This window comes from Leuresthes tenuis, unplaced genomic scaffold, assembly GCF_036924035.1.
Source record: "Leuresthes tenuis unplaced genomic scaffold, fLeuTen1.0.hap1 SCAF_17, whole genome shotgun sequence".
Classification (NCBI taxonomy): Eukaryota; Metazoa; Chordata; class Actinopteri; order Atheriniformes; family Atherinopsidae; genus Leuresthes; species Leuresthes tenuis.
In genome coordinates this window covers 10,217,427-10,240,128 of record NW_027325371.1, presented here as the reverse complement: position 1 = coordinate 10,240,128, position 22,702 = coordinate 10,217,427, and the positions used below count along the sequence as shown (strand labels likewise).

The window sequence follows — 22,702 nt, the reverse complement described above, 5'->3', positions numbered from 1 at the left end:
GCAAATAATGTGAAGTGCAGGGAGAGGGAGAAAACCCAGATGGGCTGCCTCCACCTATAGTTAAAATTTCATAATTATAAGGAATAGATAATTAACATACAGAGAATATTATAACTACATAAAGTAATAACAGACTGATAATAGAAAAAACATGTATAACATCAACAACAAGTTATAATGACAATAACAAAAATAGCAATGTAAAAACAATAATATGAACATGATATGAAACTGTGTTTCATGTATGAATTAGAATTTCAAAACTGTTGAATGGGCTTTTAAACATCTTTTGAAACATTTTGATAGAGAAGCAGTTCTTTGCCAGATGATAAAAGCTATTCCATAATTTGGAACCCCTAAATTTGATAGTAAATTGACCTCAGCACGTAAGCAATCCTCCAAGTACTTATTCCACCCGACAATCTTTAGATAATCGGGTGAATGGATCTGTAAATTAAATTTAAACTAAGTCTTAAAGTGCTCTGGAGAATTTTCGTGACTTGAATATACACACTCACCTGTCAGTACAATCGGGGATGTTGGTTTCACAGTGGAAGCCAGTAAAACCAGGCCGACAGGTGCAAGTGTAGGAGTTAACATAGTCTGTGCAGGTGCCCCCATTTTTGCAGGGAGAACTCTGGCATTCATTGATCTCTAAAGCACACTGGGGGTCTGTGAAGCCTGGTAGGCAGCTACAGTGGTACGAGTTCACACCATCTGAGCACGAACCTCCACTTAGGCAGGGATCTGCAACAAGAGATAACTTTGGTTAAATACAATAAATATACTGCTTTTGTGACTGACAATACCATATTGTCTATATATGCAAGTACCATATAACAAATATGCTTTTATGTTTATCAGCCACTTACTCGGAAGACAGTCATTGATGTCTGTTTCACAGGTCAGCCCAGTAAACCCTGCTCTGCAAGAGCACACAAAGTCTCCAAGCCTGTTAATGCAGGTCCCACGGTTTTTGCAGGGGTTTGAGATACATTCATTCACGTCTATTTTACACAACTGACCTGAGGATAGCAAAAAATGGGTAGAGTGAGGTTTCATTTGTAAGCTTCAAAGCAGATTACCTCACAATACATTAGTGGAAAGTTTCCTAACCTTGCCATCCTGGCTGGCAGTTACATTGATAGCCCAAGTAGTCTGGTGTGTGGGTGCAGACTCCATGATTGGCACAGGGGTTAGGGGAGCAAGGGGTGAGGACCTCAGCACAAGTGGGTCCACTGTACGGAAGTTCACATATACAAGTGAAACTTGCCACACCGTCCACACAGGTGCCCTTGTTCAGACAGGGGCTGGATGCACATTCATTGATGTTCACCTGGCAAAGGTTACCTGTCAAAAGTACAAATGAAACTGTAACATTTAGAGCAAAATTTGATAAGTCTGAAACTGGTGAATCTAACTGGTAAATGTATCTGCATATTTTTAACACACCACTAGGGGGAGGCAGACAATTTCCTTTCCAGGAGGAAACTACTCAGAACAATCATTTGTAACATTTCTTTTGGGGTGATAGTGTTGTACTCTTCAAAATTTATGGTAACTGTGTGTTTGGCTAGTACAATAGCTTTTTCTCACCTCTAAAGCCTTGGCGACACTTGCAGGTGAAACCATTGAGCTGGTCGATACATGTGCCAGCATTCTGGCAAGGACTTGGCAAACAGTCGTTTCTATCCAAGTCACAGTTTTTCCCAACCCATCCAGGCTCACAGTCACAACGATAACTGGAAAAACAAGATCAATAATCAAAAATATGCTAGTTTGTGAAAGTGAACTAATTTAGACCTGATGTACAAACTGAAAGCTGGAGCACTAGCCACATACTAGCACCCTGATCACAAAAAATATGTCACTAAACTTTAAAAAGAGCTGGAACTATTCATACCCATTTATGTCATCTCTGCATGAGCCATGGACACATGGGCTGCTGCCACACTCATCCACCTGAGAGTAACAGTAAGGGGGCTTAAAGCCCTCAGGACACTGGCAGTGAAATCCATTCTCTTCATCAACACACGTTCCCCCATTCCTGCAGGGACTGGATGCACACTCATCTATTTCCACTTTACATTTTGGACCTGGGAGAAGAAATGTTAGAATCATTTGTCAGTTTTTCGATTGTGAACTAATTTTATCATCTGACATATGAAACTTCAGAGGGCCTTACCAGTAAAGCCAGGTTTGCAGACACAATCATAGCGATTGATGCCATCTTTGCAGATGCCATAATCACATGGATTACTAGCACAATCATCAAAGTTTATCTCGCAGTTTGTACCTGGAATGATAAGGACATTTTTCATTAGGGTCAGTATATTGCAGAGCCAAAAAACATAAACAAAAATAGTAGAAATGTTACTTTTCTTGTCATGACCCTAAGAGCAACTACATGTTTTTACAAATATTAAATGACTGGTTTAAATGTACATGGTGTGTTATGTATGTGTGTTGAGTTTTTCCCCCCACCTGAGGTTCCGTGTTGGCATTGGCAGATATATTTATTGACCAGGTCTACACACTTGCCCCCATTCTGACAGGGGTTGCTGTGGCACTCGTTGAGCTGATTCTCACAGCGATAGCCTGTATATCCAGCATCACAGTTACATGCATAGCTAGCAATGCCATCTATGCAAGTACCATGGTGGCATGGGTCGGGTTGACAGTTGTTGATATTACTCTCGCAGAGTGTCCCCTCATAACCTAAGAGAAAAAAGCATAAAAGGAGACTTTAGATAATATACTTTTGCTGCTTGAAAACCAATCATTGGATTGTATCCCTCCAGGTACCAAACAATTTTCAATGGTTTCATTCTAGATCTCATTTATTAATATTTTGTTTATTTTGTCATTGTTCCCCATTTTATCTGTTACTATGCTGAACTTCATCGCATTACTTTCTACTTTCTCTTCATAAGCTTCCTCTGCTTTAGGCTCTGATCACTGTGGATTCTATGTCAACGGTGTCTGGGGGTCAGGCAAGTAACTGTTGGTTTGTCTAGTATGTGTGCAGTGCAATGCTGAGTTGGGCAAAGCAGTAAAGAAGGGCTCTACACAGGCCTCCCAGTCTTGCTTTTGTTCTCAGTGGTGGAGGGAACAATAGACAGCACCATGTCAAACAGGGGCACTTCACTCAACAGAAGGGGCCCACAAACACAGCGAATACCAGGCAGCTGGCCACTGAAACAATGAAACATGCTCCTCCGTAGGCGTAGGTGCAAACAAACATGTTAAAATCAGTGTATATACGCAACCAGCTTCTATATACAGCCTTTTTGATTATCTGTATAAGGAATGTATCTGGCTGTGTTTCCGAACATAGAGATGACTCCATGTGAAGGAATGAAAGTTAAGATGCAGCATAAGGTGTTGTATGGGGCTTTAACAGATGAACAGATGTCAGGGGGATGACCAAGGCTCCTTTCTTAGCAACTGCTAGTGCTCAGTGACCCCATGATCCTGGGAGCCAGTGAGGGAAAGAGGGGGATTAGGGGCCTCGAGTCAGTCTGCTTGGCCAGCATACATTCAAAGAAATAGATCACCCCTCAAAACACTTAATGATTAGCAAAGACCAAGCAAGTGGTTCAGGATCATCTGTTCTTCTGTCTGAGGAGAAATCTTGACTTGTGCAGTGCTCAACAACTACACTCTGACAACTATTAGTCACACAACCTTACCTTCAGCACAGCGGCACTCGAACCCATTGGGCCGGTCGTAGCATTTTGCTCCATTCTGGCAGGGTGTGCTAGCGCATTCATCTATGTCGATTTGACACATGGTGCCAGTAAACCCTGGGACATACAAACATAGAGGTTAAGGGTCAGACAGACGGTCCAGTGAAAGGGTCCACAATAAGGTCAGAGGGCAGTTCTTAGAAGGGCAGAGGACTCTGCTTAGGTTATGGGTACGTCTGGCTAAGGTGGGGTATGGAAGTGTCTCGACTGGTTAATGACATGTCATCTGTGCATTAAGTCCAGTGCTTAGCTCACCACCAGAAAGTGTGAGGGACTTAAAAGTCAAAGCAGCTCTGAAAAAACACCTCATCAAAATTACCAACTGGTGAAATGAAAAATCTGGGCAGGTAAATACTTATGCGGCAACAACTCAAGCCAGGTTATGGTACATTTAGTCTATAAATCATAACCATTCATCCCTGAAAGGCTATAGACTTGTGGTGTATGGAGAAACAACAACAAAAAACATAAAAACAGCAACAACAACATAATAATAATAATAATAATAATAATAGTGAAAAGTTTAAGAAATTGAACAGGCTTGAAATCATTGGGCGCAGTGACCAGAAGGAGGTGAAGTGGTGCATTGGTAGCACACTGCTCAGTTGATTAACACCGTCAGGATAGTTTGTGTGTGTTGGTGCCTGGGTAGCTAATGGGAGGTTTAGAGGAGACGGAGGGATTGTTTTCTCTTTTGGGGACCCCACTCCTCCTCCTCTACTGCCTGCATCAACTCCACCGGCTCAATAGCGAGATAGGGGGTGGAGGGGGGACGTCTGTCCCAGATGTAAATTGCGGACCTGGAAAAGAATCTCATTAGCAGGACTGCTGCCCCCCACCCCACCACCACCACCACCAAGGCAGGGTGACTGAGGGAGACTGCTGTCCCTTCCACATTCCACAGAGGAGGGAAGCGGGGGTCACAATAGAGCCTTTGTTTGGGCAGGAGGATAGGCAGCCTTTTGGGCTTGCCTTTTTATTCGAGTGGTGGCTCTAAACACCAGCAGACAGAAGTAGTGAGGCAGACCCTCCATGCTCCGGTTCTGGGGATATTCAAACTTTGACTATCTGTTTTGCTGCTGCTGTTGCTGAAGGTGATTCAGTGAAGCCTACCTGGCTGGCATGTGCATGTGAAGCCATTGACCATGTCCCGACAGATGCCATCATTCACACATGGGTTGCTCTCACAGTCATCTATGTCAATCTCACAGTAAGTTCCCATGTAGCCTGGAAGACAGAAGTTCAAACTGAAATCACAACCTGTCATTTTTCTTTTTTTTTATTGCAATTGTTGCAGATTCACAATGTTCATAAATTATGTATGGCTGTGTAAGCTTGAGCTAGCAAGGAGGATATGCTGGGAAGGGAATCTGTGGGAAAGTTTTCACATGTGAATTTGTGACACAAGTCTCTGCTGAGCCATAAGATAGAATAAAAGATCCCTTGAGCATCTCCAGTGTTCCCACTCCACTGACCTGGAATCACCACACCCTACTGTCCATGAAGCAGTTCCCCTCCCTGGGTCAGTATCCCATTCACCAAATACATGTTATACATTCTGTGTACGCAAACTATGGAGGCCTCCGTCATTGAGGTGAAACAGAATGTGAATGAGAGTGTTGCCCCTGGGGAGAGGCTAGCGTGGAATCAAAAATAATCAGCAACTCCGCATGAGCTTTGCCAGGCTGACTGATGATGAGGAGGGTGATGAGGAAGGTTCTGTCTCTGGAAATGAAGAGGGGGGGCTATGGGAAAAAGCCTCTTTCCTTCTCTGTGTCTATGAGGGGTGCAAAGTGGAGCACAGAGGGGCCCTATTGTTCCACTCCATTCCCACCACTCTACTCCTCATTAGTATTCACAGCACACTCCTCCCCCTAACTGCTCGCCCTCTCTCACATCCAGTCCTATAGACCCAACTCCCAGCTCTAATTTGTATAGCTCCCAAAACCCCAGGATGCATGTAGGACTGTGCGTGAGAGTTTCACTGTGTTTTTGTCACTGAGTGTCCAAACTATCACTTAGTCCAAACGAATACCCCATCGGCTGTACAGTGCAGTGCAGAGTGCAGAGATGTGCCTCTGTTCCTCTAATATTGGTGGGAAAGTGTGACATAACAGTCCACACTTGCAGTCAGTGTGGTAGAATGTCAATGATGTGTCCATAGAGGGCCAAGTTTGAATAATTTGTTAAATAAGTTTCACTTTATTAACTTTGGGCTGTACAATGTGAATCACATCAGGTTGGCCTGACATCTTCTTTCTTAATTTATCGGCAATGCTAAAATCATTTTTTTGGTCAACCCTGATTGTATTAGATGTTTGATGTACACTGTGTAGAATTATATCTGCTCAGAGTTTGGATCTAGAAAGTTCTGAAATAATTCTCCCGGAAGGCTGAGCTTTCTCTGTGTATTGAGAATTTTAAGTACAAGCATGAATTATTACATCTCCATTTGCTTAGAAGTCAGTCCTGGTTTGATTAAGTTAAAACAAAGATTTTTCTGTAATCATAAATTTTGAATTTTTCAGAGAGTATGGTGGAAGAGATGTTTTCTCAAGAATTTCTATCTAAAGAGGAGGCTCGTTAGCAAGTCCAAATACCTGGCATGCAAATGCAAGTGAACTCTCCAATGCGGTCCAAGCAGGTGGCATCATTCTGGCAGGGCATGGAATTACATTCATTGATGTCAATCTCACAACGTGGTCCAGCATAACCCCTGCCACACTGACACTCGAAGGAGCCCTCTGTGTTCACACATTTCCCAAAATGCTCACATGGATTTGCACCTGTTGATAGAAGGCAGAGGATTAGGAGATGAAACAAACACTATATAAAGATAAGTGAAAAACACATGACGATGGAACTCTCAAATGTTTTAATGTAGCACTTACCGATAGAACATTCATCCATGTCCTGGTTACATGCACCTCCCACAAAACCAGCAGGACAGGTACAAATGGCACGACCATTAAGAGGGTTGGTGTCACACACTGCACCCTCATTGCAGGGATTACTCACACATGCATCATCAAGGTGGCACAGCAAACCTGTATAAAAATGTTCTAGTTATTAAGCAGCCATTATAAAAAGGAACACAGAGGATATTTAACAAACCCACATACCTGTCTTTCCAACTGGACACTCGCAGAAGAAGGATGCTACACGGTCATGGCAGGTGGCACCATTGAAGCAAACGGCTATTGCACAGTCATCAATGTTCTCACTGCAGTCATCTCCGGTCCAACCATTAACACAGACACAGGTATGGCTTCCAATGGCATTGAAGCAAGTACCGCCATTATGGCAGGCGTTGGGTTGCATGAGACACTCATTGACATCCTCAGCACAGTATTGTCCTAGAGTGGTTAGATGACATATTGGTTCAAACACATCCAAATTTATAAATACAGTACATTCAAGGTTTATTTTAAAAAACTGTACCTGTCCATTCTGGTGGACACTGGCAATTGTAGGTATTAACTCCGTCCACACATATTCCTCCATTCATGCACTTGTGACCTGGACAGTCATCCACATTATTCTCACAGTTGTGTCCTTCAAACCCTAAGACATATTCAGAGACAGAAAAAAGAAATTGATACAAAGACACAGACACAAACTGGGAGTTTATCAAACATTCTGTGGCCCTTGTTGCTGACACTAAACATTGCTACTCATAACCTCAAGTCACATTTCCCACTCTAGAAAAAGTGTAGGGCAATGTGGGCAGTAAAAAGGTTCAGAATTGTTTACATCTTCATTTGACCTTTCCCACACAATGCCAGCAATGGCTGTGACTCCAGGCTGCTTCAGAGGTCTGCACTCCCCTCAGTGTTTGCTTATTTTATAATCTCTCACAGTTTCAATGACTTCCTCTCTGGCAAGAGACATTTCCTGTCAGCTCCCCAGTGGGAAACCAGAAGGCTCATAAAGTAAATTCCTTCAGTTGTGAGGAGAGCTGTGGAGAAGAGTGCAGGCAAGCTCCATCTTCAACTCTCCCACCATCTCATCTCCCATCAGAAGCTATTAATAGCAGTCAGGAAGCTGACCTGAGACACAGGACGAAATCCCAGTAACATGACTACCAGCTACGTAATCTTGCTGGGAAGGTCTATTTGACTTTAGAACTCTGCTGATGGCTTGTGAAAACAGTCAGGCATGCATACTGATACTTAGTATCCGTGTGTTCTACTGATAAAGAGCTTCTCTACCTGGGAGGCAAGCACACTCATAGGAATGGTCGCTGATCTGTCGACAGGTACCACCATTAAGGCACTGAGATGGAGCACAGGGGAGGGTGGACACCTCACATGTGCGCCCACTGTATCCTGGTTGGCACTGGCAGCGGAAGGACCCATGCGTGTTAATGCAGAGGCCACCATTGAGGCACACACCAGGCTTGCGGCACTCATCAATATCATTGCGACAGTTCTTTCCCTGGTACCCAGGTGGGCAGGAACAGTTGTAGTGGTTATTCCAATTGACACAGCGGGCCCCATTGGCACAGGGACTCGTGGCACAGGCATCGATGAGGGAGCAGTCTTGGCCTAGGGATTGAAGAACTTTATTAAAAAACTTTCAATCTATCTTCTTAGGCCCAATCTTACTTACGAAGACACTTACCTCTAAACCCTCTATGGCACACGCATGTGTACTGTGGGACACCACTGACCACCTGGCTCTTGCAAGCTGCTCCATTCAAACATGGTGATCGATGACAAGGATCCAGGTGCTTACAGAGAGGACCAATGAATCCGGGACGACATCTGTATAAACAAATTTACTCACACACGTTAGGATTTGGCACACAGGTCAAGAACCAGTCAAAAAAAGACTAGCTAATGTATTTAAAACAGGCTTGCTAAATGATTGGAACTTGTAGCCCAATTTCCATCATTCTGTGGGTTTAGTAATCAGGTTCCTGTGACAATTTGGCAAGGCCTGATCCCTGACTCTTACTTTTATAAATATCCCTAGGCTCTTAAATAACTTTGTATTAAGATTGTTTATCCCATACATACAATTCATGCAATACATTAATCAGGGTATGACTGCATACATCGACACAAAGACAAAGAAATCTTGTTGCGTTTTACTGGCTTCATCAAACACATGCTTTTATTTCCAGAGGAAGAACCTAATTTCTCTACATAGCTAACTTTCCTCTACTTAAAAGTTTATTTCCACATCTCAGTTCTTGTTTTTGTTTCCCATACACAAAAAAAAGAACACACCCAAAGACAGCAGTCTGGAAACTTCACAACTGTCAGCAAATCCTGACATAAGGAAAAACAAGGGATACACACAGCAGCCATTAAAGTAATTGAAAAAGCAGCTGTCGTGTTTGTATCAATCATAATCCTCCTTCAAATTATGTATTCGTATGTGATAGTACATTATCTTATCATCAATCTACTGATTATAGAATAGTGGAGAAAGGGTAGGGTAGCGACATGCGATTTTCGCCTGTTTATCATATAATTTTCACTGCTCAATTTGATATAAAGGACTCAAGGTGCGTCGGCCTTGTGGTTTTTCAGTTGGCTCTCATTTATAGATCTATCTGAAGATGTATTACAATTTTATTAATACAGCCACACTAACAGGCTGTCTAAATAGGCTGTGAAACTGTGTGCTTTCTGCATTTGATTATTCCCAACTTATATTTTTATGCTTTCAGTGCTTTGTGTTCTCTTTTAACTGAGCAGGTACAGTGGGCTCTGACCACTGCTAAAACACGGGTGACCTATACTAAACAAGGTGAGGCTGCATTTCAGTTTTATGCTCCTAAAATCTGGAACAGTCTTCCAGAAGATGTAAGACAGGCCTCAAGTCTGACCATGTTTAAATCCAGGCTGAAAACACTTCTATTTAGCTGTGCATATGACAACTGAAAGTATTTTATTTGCACTCTTCGCTTTTAATTTAATTAACTAATGATTATTTTTATGTTTTAATGATTTTATTTGCCTTCTTGTGATTTTGTGTAGCTGTAAAGCACTTTGTGCTCTACAAATAAACTTGCCTTGCCTTGCCTTACTATGTCTAAGCACACTGTGTGGACACAGGCAGAAGGCTGAGGCTGCTCCTACTGTGCCAATGTGCTGCTTTTGACATACTAGCTTTACCGACAATATGTAAGCCTGACCAAAACATGCTACACTAAGAAAGTGAGATGAACAATTAAACATGGTTTCCCGTAGACCTCTGCAGAATACCTGTGGGAGTTCAGACAAGGTTTGTGGAGCTAGTAACTCTACACCCACAGAGGAGCCTTTGGCTAGAGACAAACCTCCACTTCAAACATAATGTTAGATGCTGGTGGCAGCGCAGTGACAGCTGGGTTCTGGCCTGCCCTTGGGCTCTGTCTTTTCTTTGGGTGGAGAGGAACCCCGAGGCAGGATCAACAATAGGTTTTCTGCTGTTCTCACTTACAAGATAATCATCATTATATTGGTGTTTGTTAATTGTTTACTTTTTAAGACTTCCCCAGTAAAAAGAATTTAGCAAATACTCAAACATTATTGCCTCATTCTAGGAACCAGAAGAAGTCAAAGTTAACCTAAAGAGAGGGAGAAGTGATCCAAATCTAGATTTTCTCTGATATATGGTGCTGCTGCCCTTTGTAATGGAGAAAAACTGAAGTCTTCTCAGTTTTATTTTATTTTTCTTGGCTTTTTTGTTGTTGTACTTGTACTCTTTTCTACTTTTGCAGAGTCAATAGTGAATCGGAGCAGCCACAGGGATAACCATGAATGTATCCACAAGAATGCAGAAAAAGTGCTAAATGTACAATATTTCCAAAGAAATTGTTTCTTGGTGTATAAAAATCCATTGTGTGAGAGCTATAAATGCCATTGAGAAAGATTTTTCCAAGACAAGCTGCAGAATGCCAGCAGTAAGGCATGTGGACTTGGTTGGAAAGTTAAGGTGAAGCTGCACTCAAGAGCCTATGCTGATAGAAAGAAACTGCACAGTTACTACAGCTTCTCTTCCAGCTCCTAAATCCCCCGTGAATGCCAGCTTGGCCTTCCCCCGAACGACTCCCTCCTCTCACGCGCTGAGAGGTCAGATGTCAGAGGTCCCCTGTCTGATTGTGATGATAATGTCACTTGGGCTGCGGAGTGTGGGGTGGTGCTGCTCTGCAGGAGAAAATGTTTTTTTGGAGGGTGCAATTGCTGTAGTGGAAAACTAAAAATCGAGGAAAGCAGCCTGGTCCAGCAGCAATGTCATGTCATATTTCCTGTAATCCCTGGTCCCTCGCTCTGAAAACACAACACTCTCTTCTTGTGCACAATTCCTGTTGCCCTAGCAACCTCGCAGACGAACAAGCAAGCCTGACACTCAACCACTCCCCCCTCCCCCCACCCTTAGTCCCCATGGCTATTTGTCATGGCTTGGCTGGGTTTATTTAGAGGCAAATTAACTATGTCTGGAATCTAGGGTGTCACCAAAAATGAAACACAAATGTGGCACAAAGAGGTCTTTGAAAGCACCGATGAATAAAGTTGCATAAAGAGCAAAAAAATGCAGCACAATTTGTCACATTCTCCAGTAACTTCTTAGTACTGTGGGCAACTGAGTGCTGATGAAAACCAAACAGCAAGAATCTTAACAAGCTGTTGTTCACCAAAGATCATCATGACTCCCTGTGGACAGAGAGGAACTAAACCACTCACTTTAGGAAGCTTTGTGAGTAACAGTGCATGTTAATATGATATGTAAAATATTAGGTGTTCAGATTTAAGGTGTGTTCAGAAATGAGAATTAAATTCACTGGTGTTCATTTGTGTTTCCATTAGTGAACATTTGACCATGAGAGTGTGTGGGTGGGTCCGAAAGAATAAAGATTGTAGTGACGTCTGATAAATTATTTGTCCTCCCTTACAAATGCACACAGAACCAAGCAGCCAAAACACACATACTTTTGTCCAGACCTGACCCACTGCCAACATGCTACTCCCAAAACACACAAATTAGAGTGCTATCAGTGCAGAGACTTTAAGATATGCAACTTTATCCTAGTTTACTTTTTACCCTGCTATGAAAAGTCTGCTTATCAGGCTCTCTTCAACCTTATGCATTCTACTGTCTATGGGAAAAGTAAGGCATGATCTAAGCTATTGCCTGGCTCCTACTTTTATTTGTGCCGGATGTAAACGGCAGGTGCAGGCTGCTATTGTGCCATTTGACCTTTCAGGAAGAGACTATAGCAGATGATGAGGAGGTCTCTGAGTGCAGCAGAGAGTCGGCCAGAGCGGGTAATCTCTCTGTGTCAACACATATGATGGCTTTTGCCAGCTGCAATCCTGCCATCTGTCCACATCTGTCAGAGTACCTCTGGGTGTCTGGCATTTACCTCTCCTGCCAGACTTTAAGCCAAAACAACTGTGCTGTTTTGCCCATGGGACTGTCCCATTGACCAACACACATACTTGCACACATAAGCCATTTCACATCACTCGAGAGATGTGGTCATCCTTCACAAACACATGCATTAGCAGTTCCTCAGTCTCAACACGCATTTTCAGAGCTGTTACACAAAGGCACCACTGCAAGAGGGCAAACACATGCAACAATCACTACACACCCAAGCACAAAGAAGATAAACTTACAACCAGTCTCAGCTTCTGAGGAACAGTAGAACCATGAATGCATTAAACATCCACTGAGAACATTATTGAAGATGAAGAAGAAGAAGTAGAAGTGGAAGAAGAAGAGAAAGTGCAACAAATTATTACAACAACTTTTTTTTGGGTTATTTGAAATAAAACATTTAATCTGTGTGTAGTGACATTTAAGTTGTTTTGTATCAACTATCTGTCTTAACACTTTGATTTATGTGAATGAGTTCTATTACCGATACATGTGTAATACAATGCTAATTTTCCTGCTTTCTGGTTCACTTCAGCAGAGTAACCTGAGCTCATCCTCTTCTACACAATAGTAGCTACTCTGCCAGGGGTCAGAAGGTGGTTCACCTGTGAACAAAGAGGCTGTAATCTCTGACATGCTCCGTACACACAGTCATGCTCCACAAAGCAACAAGTAAAAAGGAGCTTTCCTACCTCAGAGGTATTTCCTAAGTCAAATGAGGAGGAAACACAACTGCTATGTTTCAACTCAAGGTAATGCATTTCAATGCTTTTATTGTATGAAAGGATCTGACACAAGTTTTGTAAACTCTTTTGTAAAAATGTCTGATTTTCCCAAGACAATCTGTTTTCCTTCCCCCCTCTTTCAACAGGCAAGTAGGAACCAGCTCCTCTCCTTTATGAGAGCCTATACTGACACCACACTGCCAACAGGAGCCCATCCTTGTCCCCCCTCCCTCCAGCAGTCTCTTCTGCTCAGGTCCTCTCTGCTTGGCTCTCCCTTCTACAGCACATAGCCAGATTGGGGGATGGGAGATGTTTTGTGGCCCAAATAAAAGAGCTAAAGTAGTCAGAACTCCTTTGTATAAAAGTGTTGAGGGGTGGTGGTTAGGGGGAGCAGTGACCCAAACAGCTAGTCTTTCAAGGCCTGGGCTGTAGCCTGGCAACAGTAACCCATGGTGAGACAGAGCCAGAAAGGGGGTGGTGGGAGGCAGGGTTTCATAAGGACAGTTGGAGTACTTCTGAGGATGGGTCCCCCACCATATGCAGGTAGCTTTGAGCGCTGCTACTGAACCAGTTCAGTCTGATAAGTAATTGCAATTGTGTCCAAAGTATGTGTGTTTTATAATATAGACAAAGCTTGTTTCAAAAGCTTGTTTTTTGGTAGACAATGAAGGGATCTCCAGAGGCCTTCCAGAGCATTTCATAAATATTAACATTAACCATGTGACTACAAAGACTTCCAAGTATGTCTTGATGAAAAACTGAGATCAGTCTCAGAAAAAGTGATGACTGATATAAATCCTTCCCACCTTTCTGATCTTCATAGTCATAGTCAGATCTACAAGAAAATAAATAAAAATTCTAAGGAAATGCCAGACAATTTCTTGGACTGTAAAGATCTATTCCACAAAGAGGATAGAAATGTACTCAGTAATACTGCTCTGAAATGAACATGCTCGCAATGTCATTACTTTTCTTGTTGTTCAGACACAATCTTCAAATAATTTGAATCCAATGTTAATCTGGAAGAAAACACCACCAACATTTTTCAAATAGCAATGCGTTTGCCCATAACCACATTACATAAATTCAGAGTAGAGGTCTTTAAAATCGTTCACAACTAAACTCAGCCACAAAGCCCCACCCAACCATCTAAACTGAACCAGATTTCTCTAAAACTTTGAAATTGAGAAGACCCCGTCCTCAACCTATCCTCAAAATTGTGTATACACACACACACACACATGTATGTATGTATGACATGTGTTGCATAGATTTTCTGCACAATGAATGAAGAATAAATAGAATCTACAACAACATCTGATAAACAACACTCCACACTTAAAACTGTTGACAGAAACTGTCACACAGATTGACTGAGACCAGCACAGACTCTCACATGCTTATAGTCCTGAAGAATGAGCTTTGTTTATGGAGCACTGGCAAAGGTCTTTTGTGATAAGCTGAGGAAAACAGCCAGAGAATGTTTATTATCTCAAGTGCTGTCAACCAAAGAAGTACTAGACATGTTACAGAATGTGTGTGACAGTCATACATTATGGCATGTTAAATAAACTGAAAGAAGTTTCAATGGAGTACGAAAAACTGTATTTTCAAGCATTTTGACAATGCTTTGAGCATTTCTCAAATTAGGAAAAGGTAAACGTTAGCAAGACAATGCATGGTTAAAATCAAGATGTGTGTGGAATGTCTGCTTAGTGGAAAAGAAAATGCCTTTTCCTGAATCATTTAATCATGGGCCCATCCCTAAAGGGAGGGAGAGACTGGGGAAATTTTGCTGGTAGACCATGGTTATTACAATCAGACCTGCCTGAATGTTCTTAAGAAGCCCTTTTCTCTTGGATAAGAACAAACAACCAGGGGATGAGACTTCAAAGGCAGGCTTATCCCTACATAAGCCTTTGGTTCAGACATACATCGACTCCAAAAAGAATAATACACAAATTCCGACAGGATGTTTTACTGCCAGCTCACAATAATGAGAAAAAAAAAACTACTTTTGTGCAAAAAGCTGTTTTGTGCAAAGAAATACACAAGTTACATTTCCACATCCCCAAGTGTAAAAAGTAACAAAGGAAGAAGATATTTAGCGCATTCTAGTCATGTGGGGAAAAGAGAGGATGGAACAAAGTGAAGCAAAAGATGAGAAATGTGAGGAGCGTGGAGGCCTTCGTACACTCTGTAAGCTGCTTAAGCTTCTGAAATAAGGCAGGATGTGCGTAGCAGGGAGGTCAGAAGGCACTACTTCCTTTGACGGGGCCTGGGAACCACAGCTCCCAGGTTCCAAACATGACCCAGAGAGAGAAGGGACAGCAAACCCAAATCTTTAACCCCATTTGTCAGATAGTACTCATCTCCTGATGGATATGAACACTACCGTTTGAATCTACTCGTCCTGCAGTGTATCAGTTGTCTTGGGAAATGACATGACAATGGCACCATCTGCTTGACAGCGCTGCATGAGTGATGTGGGCTATATGATGCCACACAAAATTGCAGAGTAACTAATTGCAAATCAAACAAGTCATTTCAAACGTCCAATTTTCAATGAGTCTAGCCTAACATTATTGTTCAAGGCATTCCTGAAGGGGCAAACTGGGTGAATGGATGGGAGGTAGAGACAATAACCTGAAAGCACCAGAGGGAGAGGAGGAATCTTACTCACTAAGCATTCCTTTCTAATCCACCATAAAGATGCCAAAGAAAACACTAGCCCTGAGGTGCCGTGAACTAAGCTAACAATATAATCTGTCCCTTTGCCATAGTTTTGTCAGTAAGTGCATGCCTTGGCATGAATGTGTGTTTCTAGTTATTAGTGAAAATGTTATTTTTAAAACTCATATGATAGAAGAATATATCTACATGTAGTCCAAATTTACTCTTTGGAAAATTAGTATCCTATCTTTATAAACTGAAATTTTCATTGATGGAAAAAAGGATGTTGTGCTTTCTCCTAAAGCATTGGACTTTTATTTTGATAAAGTAATCAGTTGAAGCATTTTTAAGAGAAACAGCACTCCACTCTATCTGGACAGCCTGCTCCTTATCAGAGTCAAAGCTGTTCTCTTTCATCATGTTTTAAGAGGTTGGGAGTTGCTATGGGGTCATGACAAAACATCCTCAATTTATATGCTGACTCTGCTACTGAGGCCAAGGGCAGAATATTTATAACATGAAGTGGACCACTATATCCCATCCATGGGCTTTGGACAGCACAGAGGACCAAGACTTATTTCCTCACAGCTAAGCAGATCTGAGAGGAAAGAACTGGTTGTAATCTGCAATGAGCCACTATGCTACAAGACAGAGGATGAGTGGCAAAGAGAGGGACAACATGCACTGAGAAAAAAAGCACCCTGTTTGCTGCTGCACTGTGAGAGAAGCAACATGTGCTCAAGGGACTGTGCTACCAGCTTCATTCCTCCACAAGCTTGTCTCTCACAGTATGGGGGCGACTGACTGCTCAATAGCAGCACCTGGCCCTATGCTTTCCCTTTGTCAAGATCTGACTTCACTGGATTACCATCACAACATCCACCAGCTGTCCTATACGCAGCCCCCCATTCCCCCCAAGTATTCTCCCCCATCCCCCCTACCCAGCCTCCCTTTACCCATTCCCTACCCCCAGTCCAATCTCTCCAGCTGGATCTTCTCTGAATGACACCCGCTCAATCTGGCTAATTATCTCTCCTCAAGCTATGCCACTATGGCCCTCTCCACGCAAATTCTGCACACAGGGCGGAGCTGAGGGCCACAGCTCTTCAACTGGACATTCTGACTGCTCACCTAGAAGGCCACACTGCCTGTGACACCATCAGCCATTCACTGTCAAGTTCAATACTCCAAGCCATTGCAGGATTATATATAGAAAACCCTCAAAATATTTACAGTGTATGTAAAGGGTCAGAAAATACAGATTAAAACCTCACATCACAGGATAGAACAGAAATTGGAATCAGGACTGTGCTCAGAAGTGTTTTTGAACTTGTTGAACGTATGATGACATCGACAACTGAAGGCCCATTTTTAGGGTTTGTGTTGTTTGTGTTTTTTCCATCAGTAAAGAACATTCATCTGCTGTAGGACTGGACTGAAATCCATTTCTACAATTAGATTTGTACTATAAAGTATTTAAAATAACCCAATTTACAACTGCTGTGGCATTTATCACATCACTAAAAACCACTGGTCAGTGATCAATTTAGGCCAATTCTGATAAGTGGTCACTGCAGTGTTGCACACTGGTTTCTTTTCAAAATTTCACCACTCATACTACATCATGTTGAACCCTAAATCAAAACAATCAGCTGTATTCTTTCTGCCATATTATATAAAGGTTGATAACATGGCTACAGACCCATGTTGGTGTCTCAAACTCTTGAATTGAAAAAAAAAAGCGAGAGGGTTCCAAGTTTGATCCCCACCTGTGTGGAGTTTGCATGTTCTCCCCGTGTATGCGTGGGTTCTCTCTGGGTACCCCGGCTTCCTCCCACCATCCAAAAACATGCATGTTAGGTTAATTGGTGTCTCTAAAATTGTCCTAAGGAGTGAGTGTGAGCGTGTGGGTTGTTTGTCTCATTTGTCTCTGTGTGGCCCTGTGATGGACTGGCGACCTGTCCTGGGTGTACCCCGCCTCTCGCCTGATGGCTGGGATAGGCCCTAGCCCCCCCGCAACCCGACCGACGGATTAAGCAGGTATAGAAAATGGATGGATGGAAGTTATCTCAGGATGAAGCTACTATAGAGATACATAAAACTATCAAGATTAATTGCCCCTTCTAACGTTGGCATGGTTTTCTTGCCAACAAGACTGGATACATTGGTATCTGGGACAGTAACAATGGTATCTGCCATACAAACAGTATTTCTGTCACTCAAGAAGCTATTTTCTGTAACAGAAATTAAAAACCACAGTGGCTTAATGACACGCAGAAACAGATGGACATTCTCTCCACAAAGCAGTGTGTGCAGTTCTTTGGAACAGCTGTACTTTCTAGCTGGTTTTCTATTGGTTTCCTAAATTCCTTGTGAAAGCAAAAACATCTATCTCTGTCTGTATTCTATTTCTTTCCCCTCCATATTGCCCTCTCTTTGCTATGGTCTTTTTCTTTCCTTCCTCCCTACACCCTGTGCTGTGGTGCCAGGTTACAGCCAGGTATCTGTGGGAAGAAAGGATCTTTTCTGCTGTTCTGGAGCTCCCGTTTCTGTGGGATCCCATGGGAAGGGGTGGAGTGGCTCCACCACTCATAGGACTGGTCTGACCACTCTCATGTGTCCACGATCTGCTCCACTGCTTACCACTGCTACGAGACTCTCTCGACAAAGTGACATTTGATGTCCCCTTAATTTCACAATTGATGTGATGGCACAAAATCAGAAGATTATTGTATATACAAGGCGAAACAATGAGTGTTAATTTTCACCCATAGTAGGGAAGTTCTTATCTCTGAAATTATGAAAAGATTTGCTTCTGACTGTGATGTTAGATATGGTGAAAAAAGATCTGTCTGATGAAATTATACATTTACTAAATGACCCACAATCGTCTTGACTACAGCTAATGATTGAAAAAATGTGGGTAATAGTTACATGCTTCACATGCAGTCGAGTTACACATTGGCTAGTGTGTAATGCCAACCCTTAGCAGAATAAGGACTTTATAGAATTCTTGGCAAATGCATATTAACACACATACATTCTTGCCAGTGACAAGCACATTCCTGGTTTTGGCTCAACTTTGACTCCTCAAGTATGGTAAGCTGAAAGCTCTCGCCAATAAAATGTAAAATGTATTGTTTTGAAGGGGAGAAGATGGAAACCAAGGACTTCTGTTCCATCACTGTAGCCCATACATTTGGAACACTTAGCATGTTTCCTAAACTAAAGGGTTTTTAAAGAAAGGGCAAATGACCCCAAAGCAAGACACTGTAGGCTATTTAACTTGACTATTGTAATAGGCTCCCACACAACCCCCATACCAACTTGAAAAACAAAAGCCTTATCATTGTCAGAAGATCCAAGAGCTCAACACTCCAGGCACAGGCGGGAAACAAAGGCAATTCATCAAAATGTTTTTAAAAAAAACTCATAAACTCAAAAAAACTCTTACTGCTGAAAAAGCATACTCTATAGCAGCAATGAAAGTATTCACCCACTAAAAAAGCTATGACAAAAAAAAATTCACGTTTTAAAAAGTCCTTTAACAGGTGCAAGAGATGAGTCAAGCAGTAAACCATTTTGAAGTTTGGTGATGCTCATCTGTGTAGGCCAAATCAATTTGTCATATCTTTCAACACTTAGCCAACATGGGCACGCTATAAATGAACAGACAACAGGGTATAGCAAGGATATAACTAATTATTTGTCTATAACTAAATATCACACTCCCAAACATTTCAAGAACAAACTGACAAATCAAAGCATGTGTAAATTAATTCATACCAAGGTCAACACTTTGGGATTGAATGATTTTCAAAGGCTCAGTTCAGAAAGTGTTAGTGCAGGAGACAACTGGAGGACTGTGCTGTAAAGAAACTCTGTCCCATTAGCCTTGACATCATTACATATTGTAGAAAGCTTTATGTTGCACTTACATGCACTGAGAGGGGGATTCTATGCATGTTCCTCCATTTTCACAAGGTCTGTTTTTATCCAAACAGCGGAACCCTGTGAATTGAAGACATGCGTTAGAGAACCACATAACTGATACAACTTTACGCCATCCACTTCAGCCTTTAGAGGGAATCTACCAAAGGTAACACATCCAAACTCAAATTCGCACGATCAAACAAGCAGATAAGCCTAGATTTTCATCAACTCTATCAACTCCGTTAAACGCACTGACAGTGATGTGTAGGTTTCAAGCGTTTACCACTTGTGGCATTTTGCAGACTCTCCCGCATGTTTAGAGTTTACTAAGTCGAAACTGAAAAACTTTTGTTTCGTTGATAGAGATATAAGCAGGCATTAAGCTATGTTCTTTTTTTTTAAATGAGTGTGTCTTATCGTGTCCTTTTTAAATGGCCTTTTAAACCTCCTCTTCTCTGCGTTTTGTTAGTTATCATTGGCGCTGGATAACAATGCCACCGTTTACAACAACAGAAAGTTCAGGTATAGCCGATTTAATTGCTCCCCTTGTTCTTGGAGACGTGTGGGAATTAAATATGTTAACGTGTTATGTGCAAATCTGATTCTGTTTGTTCTGTTTTCTCTGTGGCGGTTAAATCACTACAAGAGGCTTTGTAATACTTGTTCATTCGTGTCTGTTACTGATAAAATAACTAGTGAATAAAGGAAAGAAAATAAAGGAAAGTAATGAAAAAACATTTGCACAGTGGTAGCCTCATATCCAAGCAAAGCATTAATTAGACTATGATGAGGACGAAGGTGGGTTGGCTGTCCAGACATGTCCAGTCCACCTGTGGATTTAAACCTACTTGCATTCTACAAGTGTTAAATGAACTCACCTTCACCAATATGCATAAACAATAAAAATGACAAAATAATCCATGGAATATTCCCTTCCATTTCTGTGGAAAAGTTTCCAGCGTTTCAAATAGGGCTTTCAGTAGAAATACATCCTTTGTTAAGTTCACAAAATAATTAAGGCTCCAAACTCGAAGAAGTTTTTTTTTCTCTCTCTCTTTTCGTAAAGTCTGCCGGAAAGCGCAGCGTTAAGTCCCAGTCCCGTATTATCCTCCGCAGCTCGGCCACGGCTGCTGTGATTCTCCTCTCACCTCCTAAAACTTTTGAAAAAGTTTTCCTTCCAGATGAGCCTCGGCGTTTGGTATCACTCCGCCCCCTCCTCCTCCTCTTTCTCTCTCTCGCTCTCTCTCCACTCACACGCGCACGTACCACAATGCACTTACACACACACGTATACACACGCTTCAAAAAACAGAAAGTTTAATTCGTTATTGTCATTACTCACTGCGAGAACAGAGGCGAGAAAAGAAGTCCCAAAAAAAGAAGAACTATGCAGTTTTGAAAAGAAGAAAAAGCCAATAATCAAAACATTTGGGAGAAAATTTGAGACCTTGCTTATTGAAAATAAGGACATAGGACCTTTGTTAGACTGTTGTTTGACAATGTTCAACTGTAACTGACAGCAATCTTAGAATCTCAGGGAGACCAAAAGTATAAAGAATCAATTCAGAAGAACATGATGAAAACTCCTGGAGTCTGGTTAAATTTAGGGATTATGTTAACTGCTGACAAGTTTCAAGTGCCAAACATTTGAGTATTGCCTTCTAAGACTAAAGTTTATCCCAATACATGATGACTTCAGATCAATACATTTCCTTTGATGTCATTGCTAAATTTGTAGTAACAACATCAACTCCCAGATTACAGCTTCTGTATTGTGCTAGCAGTCTGGAATGTGTCCAGTTCTGTGCAAGCTTAGTTGTTTGTGTGTTGAGGGTTGATGAATCGTTGATAACAGAGGGATTGGATGTTTACAGGGTAGCAGAGAAGCAGACAGTAGGCATTTTTTGTTGTCCTCACAGCCAGTGTACAGAACTGGAGACCTGATTTCTTAGATCAGCCAGCACCTTCTCAGCCTATGGCAGTGGACTCATTTTCTACAGCCTCCATATAGTACCTCAGTTGTTCTGCAGCACAGAGCAGAGCCGGCCGCTTTCAGAGACAATAGCCTTGATTTGAATCATAAAAGCAGTGCAGCATTATGACACAGTTTCTCTCTGCAGGGGAGGGCAGCGCACCAATATTCAAGCACATTGCTCCTACTCCAACGTCTCCCCCTCTCTATCACTCTATTCCTGGTCCTGGCCTTGCATAAATTACAGGCATGGGTTAGGCTTTGAATGCAGCAGGCTGGTTTGGAGACAGCTTCGTTAGTGCCTGTGACGTCATCTATAGGAGCTTGTTAGGCCTCACAGACACCTGCTTCATTTGGCTCCCACCGTGTGATGAGTTGGATAGTGCAAAGTTTTCAATAGCTAGATTTAGCTTTTTGTGCAAAATTATTTTGTCCTTTCTCTCTTCGTTAGAGCTACGACTGGTCAAATGTTCTATTTTCAAAATGTCACCCTATGCAATCTTTATGCTGATGATGTGTTTTCCCTGTGCAGCAGCAAGTGCAAACCAGATTATTGCATGAAAAAAAAGTGTAATGCAGTTTATGCATGTGACAAGTAAGTGCTATAAGCTGTTTTTGTGTTTTCATCTGACTGTGAAATATGTCTTCCACCATGTGGGATGTAGTAGACACACTCCCAACCCTGGCAGGTGTGGGCAGTGTTATGACTGGCTTCCAGTCGGAGGAGATCCCAGTTAGAGTATTCTTACTGCATTCGAGGTCAGACAGATGCATTCAAAGTATTTTATTATCTGTCTGCAAATGTGCTTTATTCCTGTGAAAAACTGATAGCCTTGCTGTTTGGAGGTAGACTCCCAAATGATCCCGGTCAAGTTGAAATAGTTTGTCTGAGAGGCTTGCAATAAATACCACTTGACTCTTGAAAATAAACAGCTGAAGAATATGAAGTATAAAATAAAGAACAGAAAAAGCCAATGAGGAAATACAACTTTGTTTTCGCTTTCTCTGATTTCATTAGTGGAAGAGGATACCCCAGCCATTCCCTCTAGAAATATGATCTCCTCAATTGTTTAAAAAATGAAAAAGAACTTTGCTCATTGTTTCTGTGTGGGGCATACTTTGTTCTTCTCTTTGTTATGTAGCCTGTTTATTCTCATTTTAATGGAATATTAACCATGTTGCACCTTTTCCTGTCCTGTCTCTTTCTGTAAACAGACACACACAAACTGGGCAGTGTTTTGTTTGTACTGGAGAGAAGCTGTGAGAGTGGAAGC

General features: G+C 41.9%; 1 protein-coding gene across 1 annotated transcript in view; it reads right to left on the bottom strand.

The window, feature by feature from the left end:
* The window catches only part of notch3 (notch receptor 3), a 28,999-nt gene extending 8,369 nt beyond the window's left edge, over positions 1-20,630 (bottom strand). Inside the window, exons 1-17 of the mRNA XM_072369477.1 lie at positions 20,335-20,630; positions 19,462-19,534; positions 8,373-8,515; positions 7,961-8,296; positions 7,191-7,313; positions 6,872-7,105; positions 6,641-6,796; positions 6,350-6,535; positions 4,863-4,976; positions 3,693-3,806; positions 2,485-2,718; positions 2,186-2,296; positions 1,904-2,096; positions 1,597-1,742; positions 1,117-1,350; positions 873-1,025; positions 519-747 (exon numbers count right to left, since the gene is read on the bottom strand). Coding sequence (XP_072225578.1) covers positions 519-747; positions 873-1,025; positions 1,117-1,350; positions 1,597-1,742; positions 1,904-2,096; positions 2,186-2,296; positions 2,485-2,718; positions 3,693-3,806; positions 4,863-4,976; positions 6,350-6,535; positions 6,641-6,796; positions 6,872-7,105; positions 7,191-7,313; positions 7,961-8,296; positions 8,373-8,515; positions 19,462-19,534; positions 20,335-20,395 — 2,840 coding nt within the window. The 5' untranslated portion in view covers positions 20,396-20,630. The remainder of the gene's footprint in view (positions 1-518; positions 748-872; positions 1,026-1,116; positions 1,351-1,596; positions 1,743-1,903; positions 2,097-2,185; positions 2,297-2,484; positions 2,719-3,692; positions 3,807-4,862; positions 4,977-6,349; positions 6,536-6,640; positions 6,797-6,871; positions 7,106-7,190; positions 7,314-7,960; positions 8,297-8,372; positions 8,516-19,461; positions 19,535-20,334) is intronic.
* Between the last annotated feature and the right edge of the window lie 2,072 nt (positions 20,631-22,702).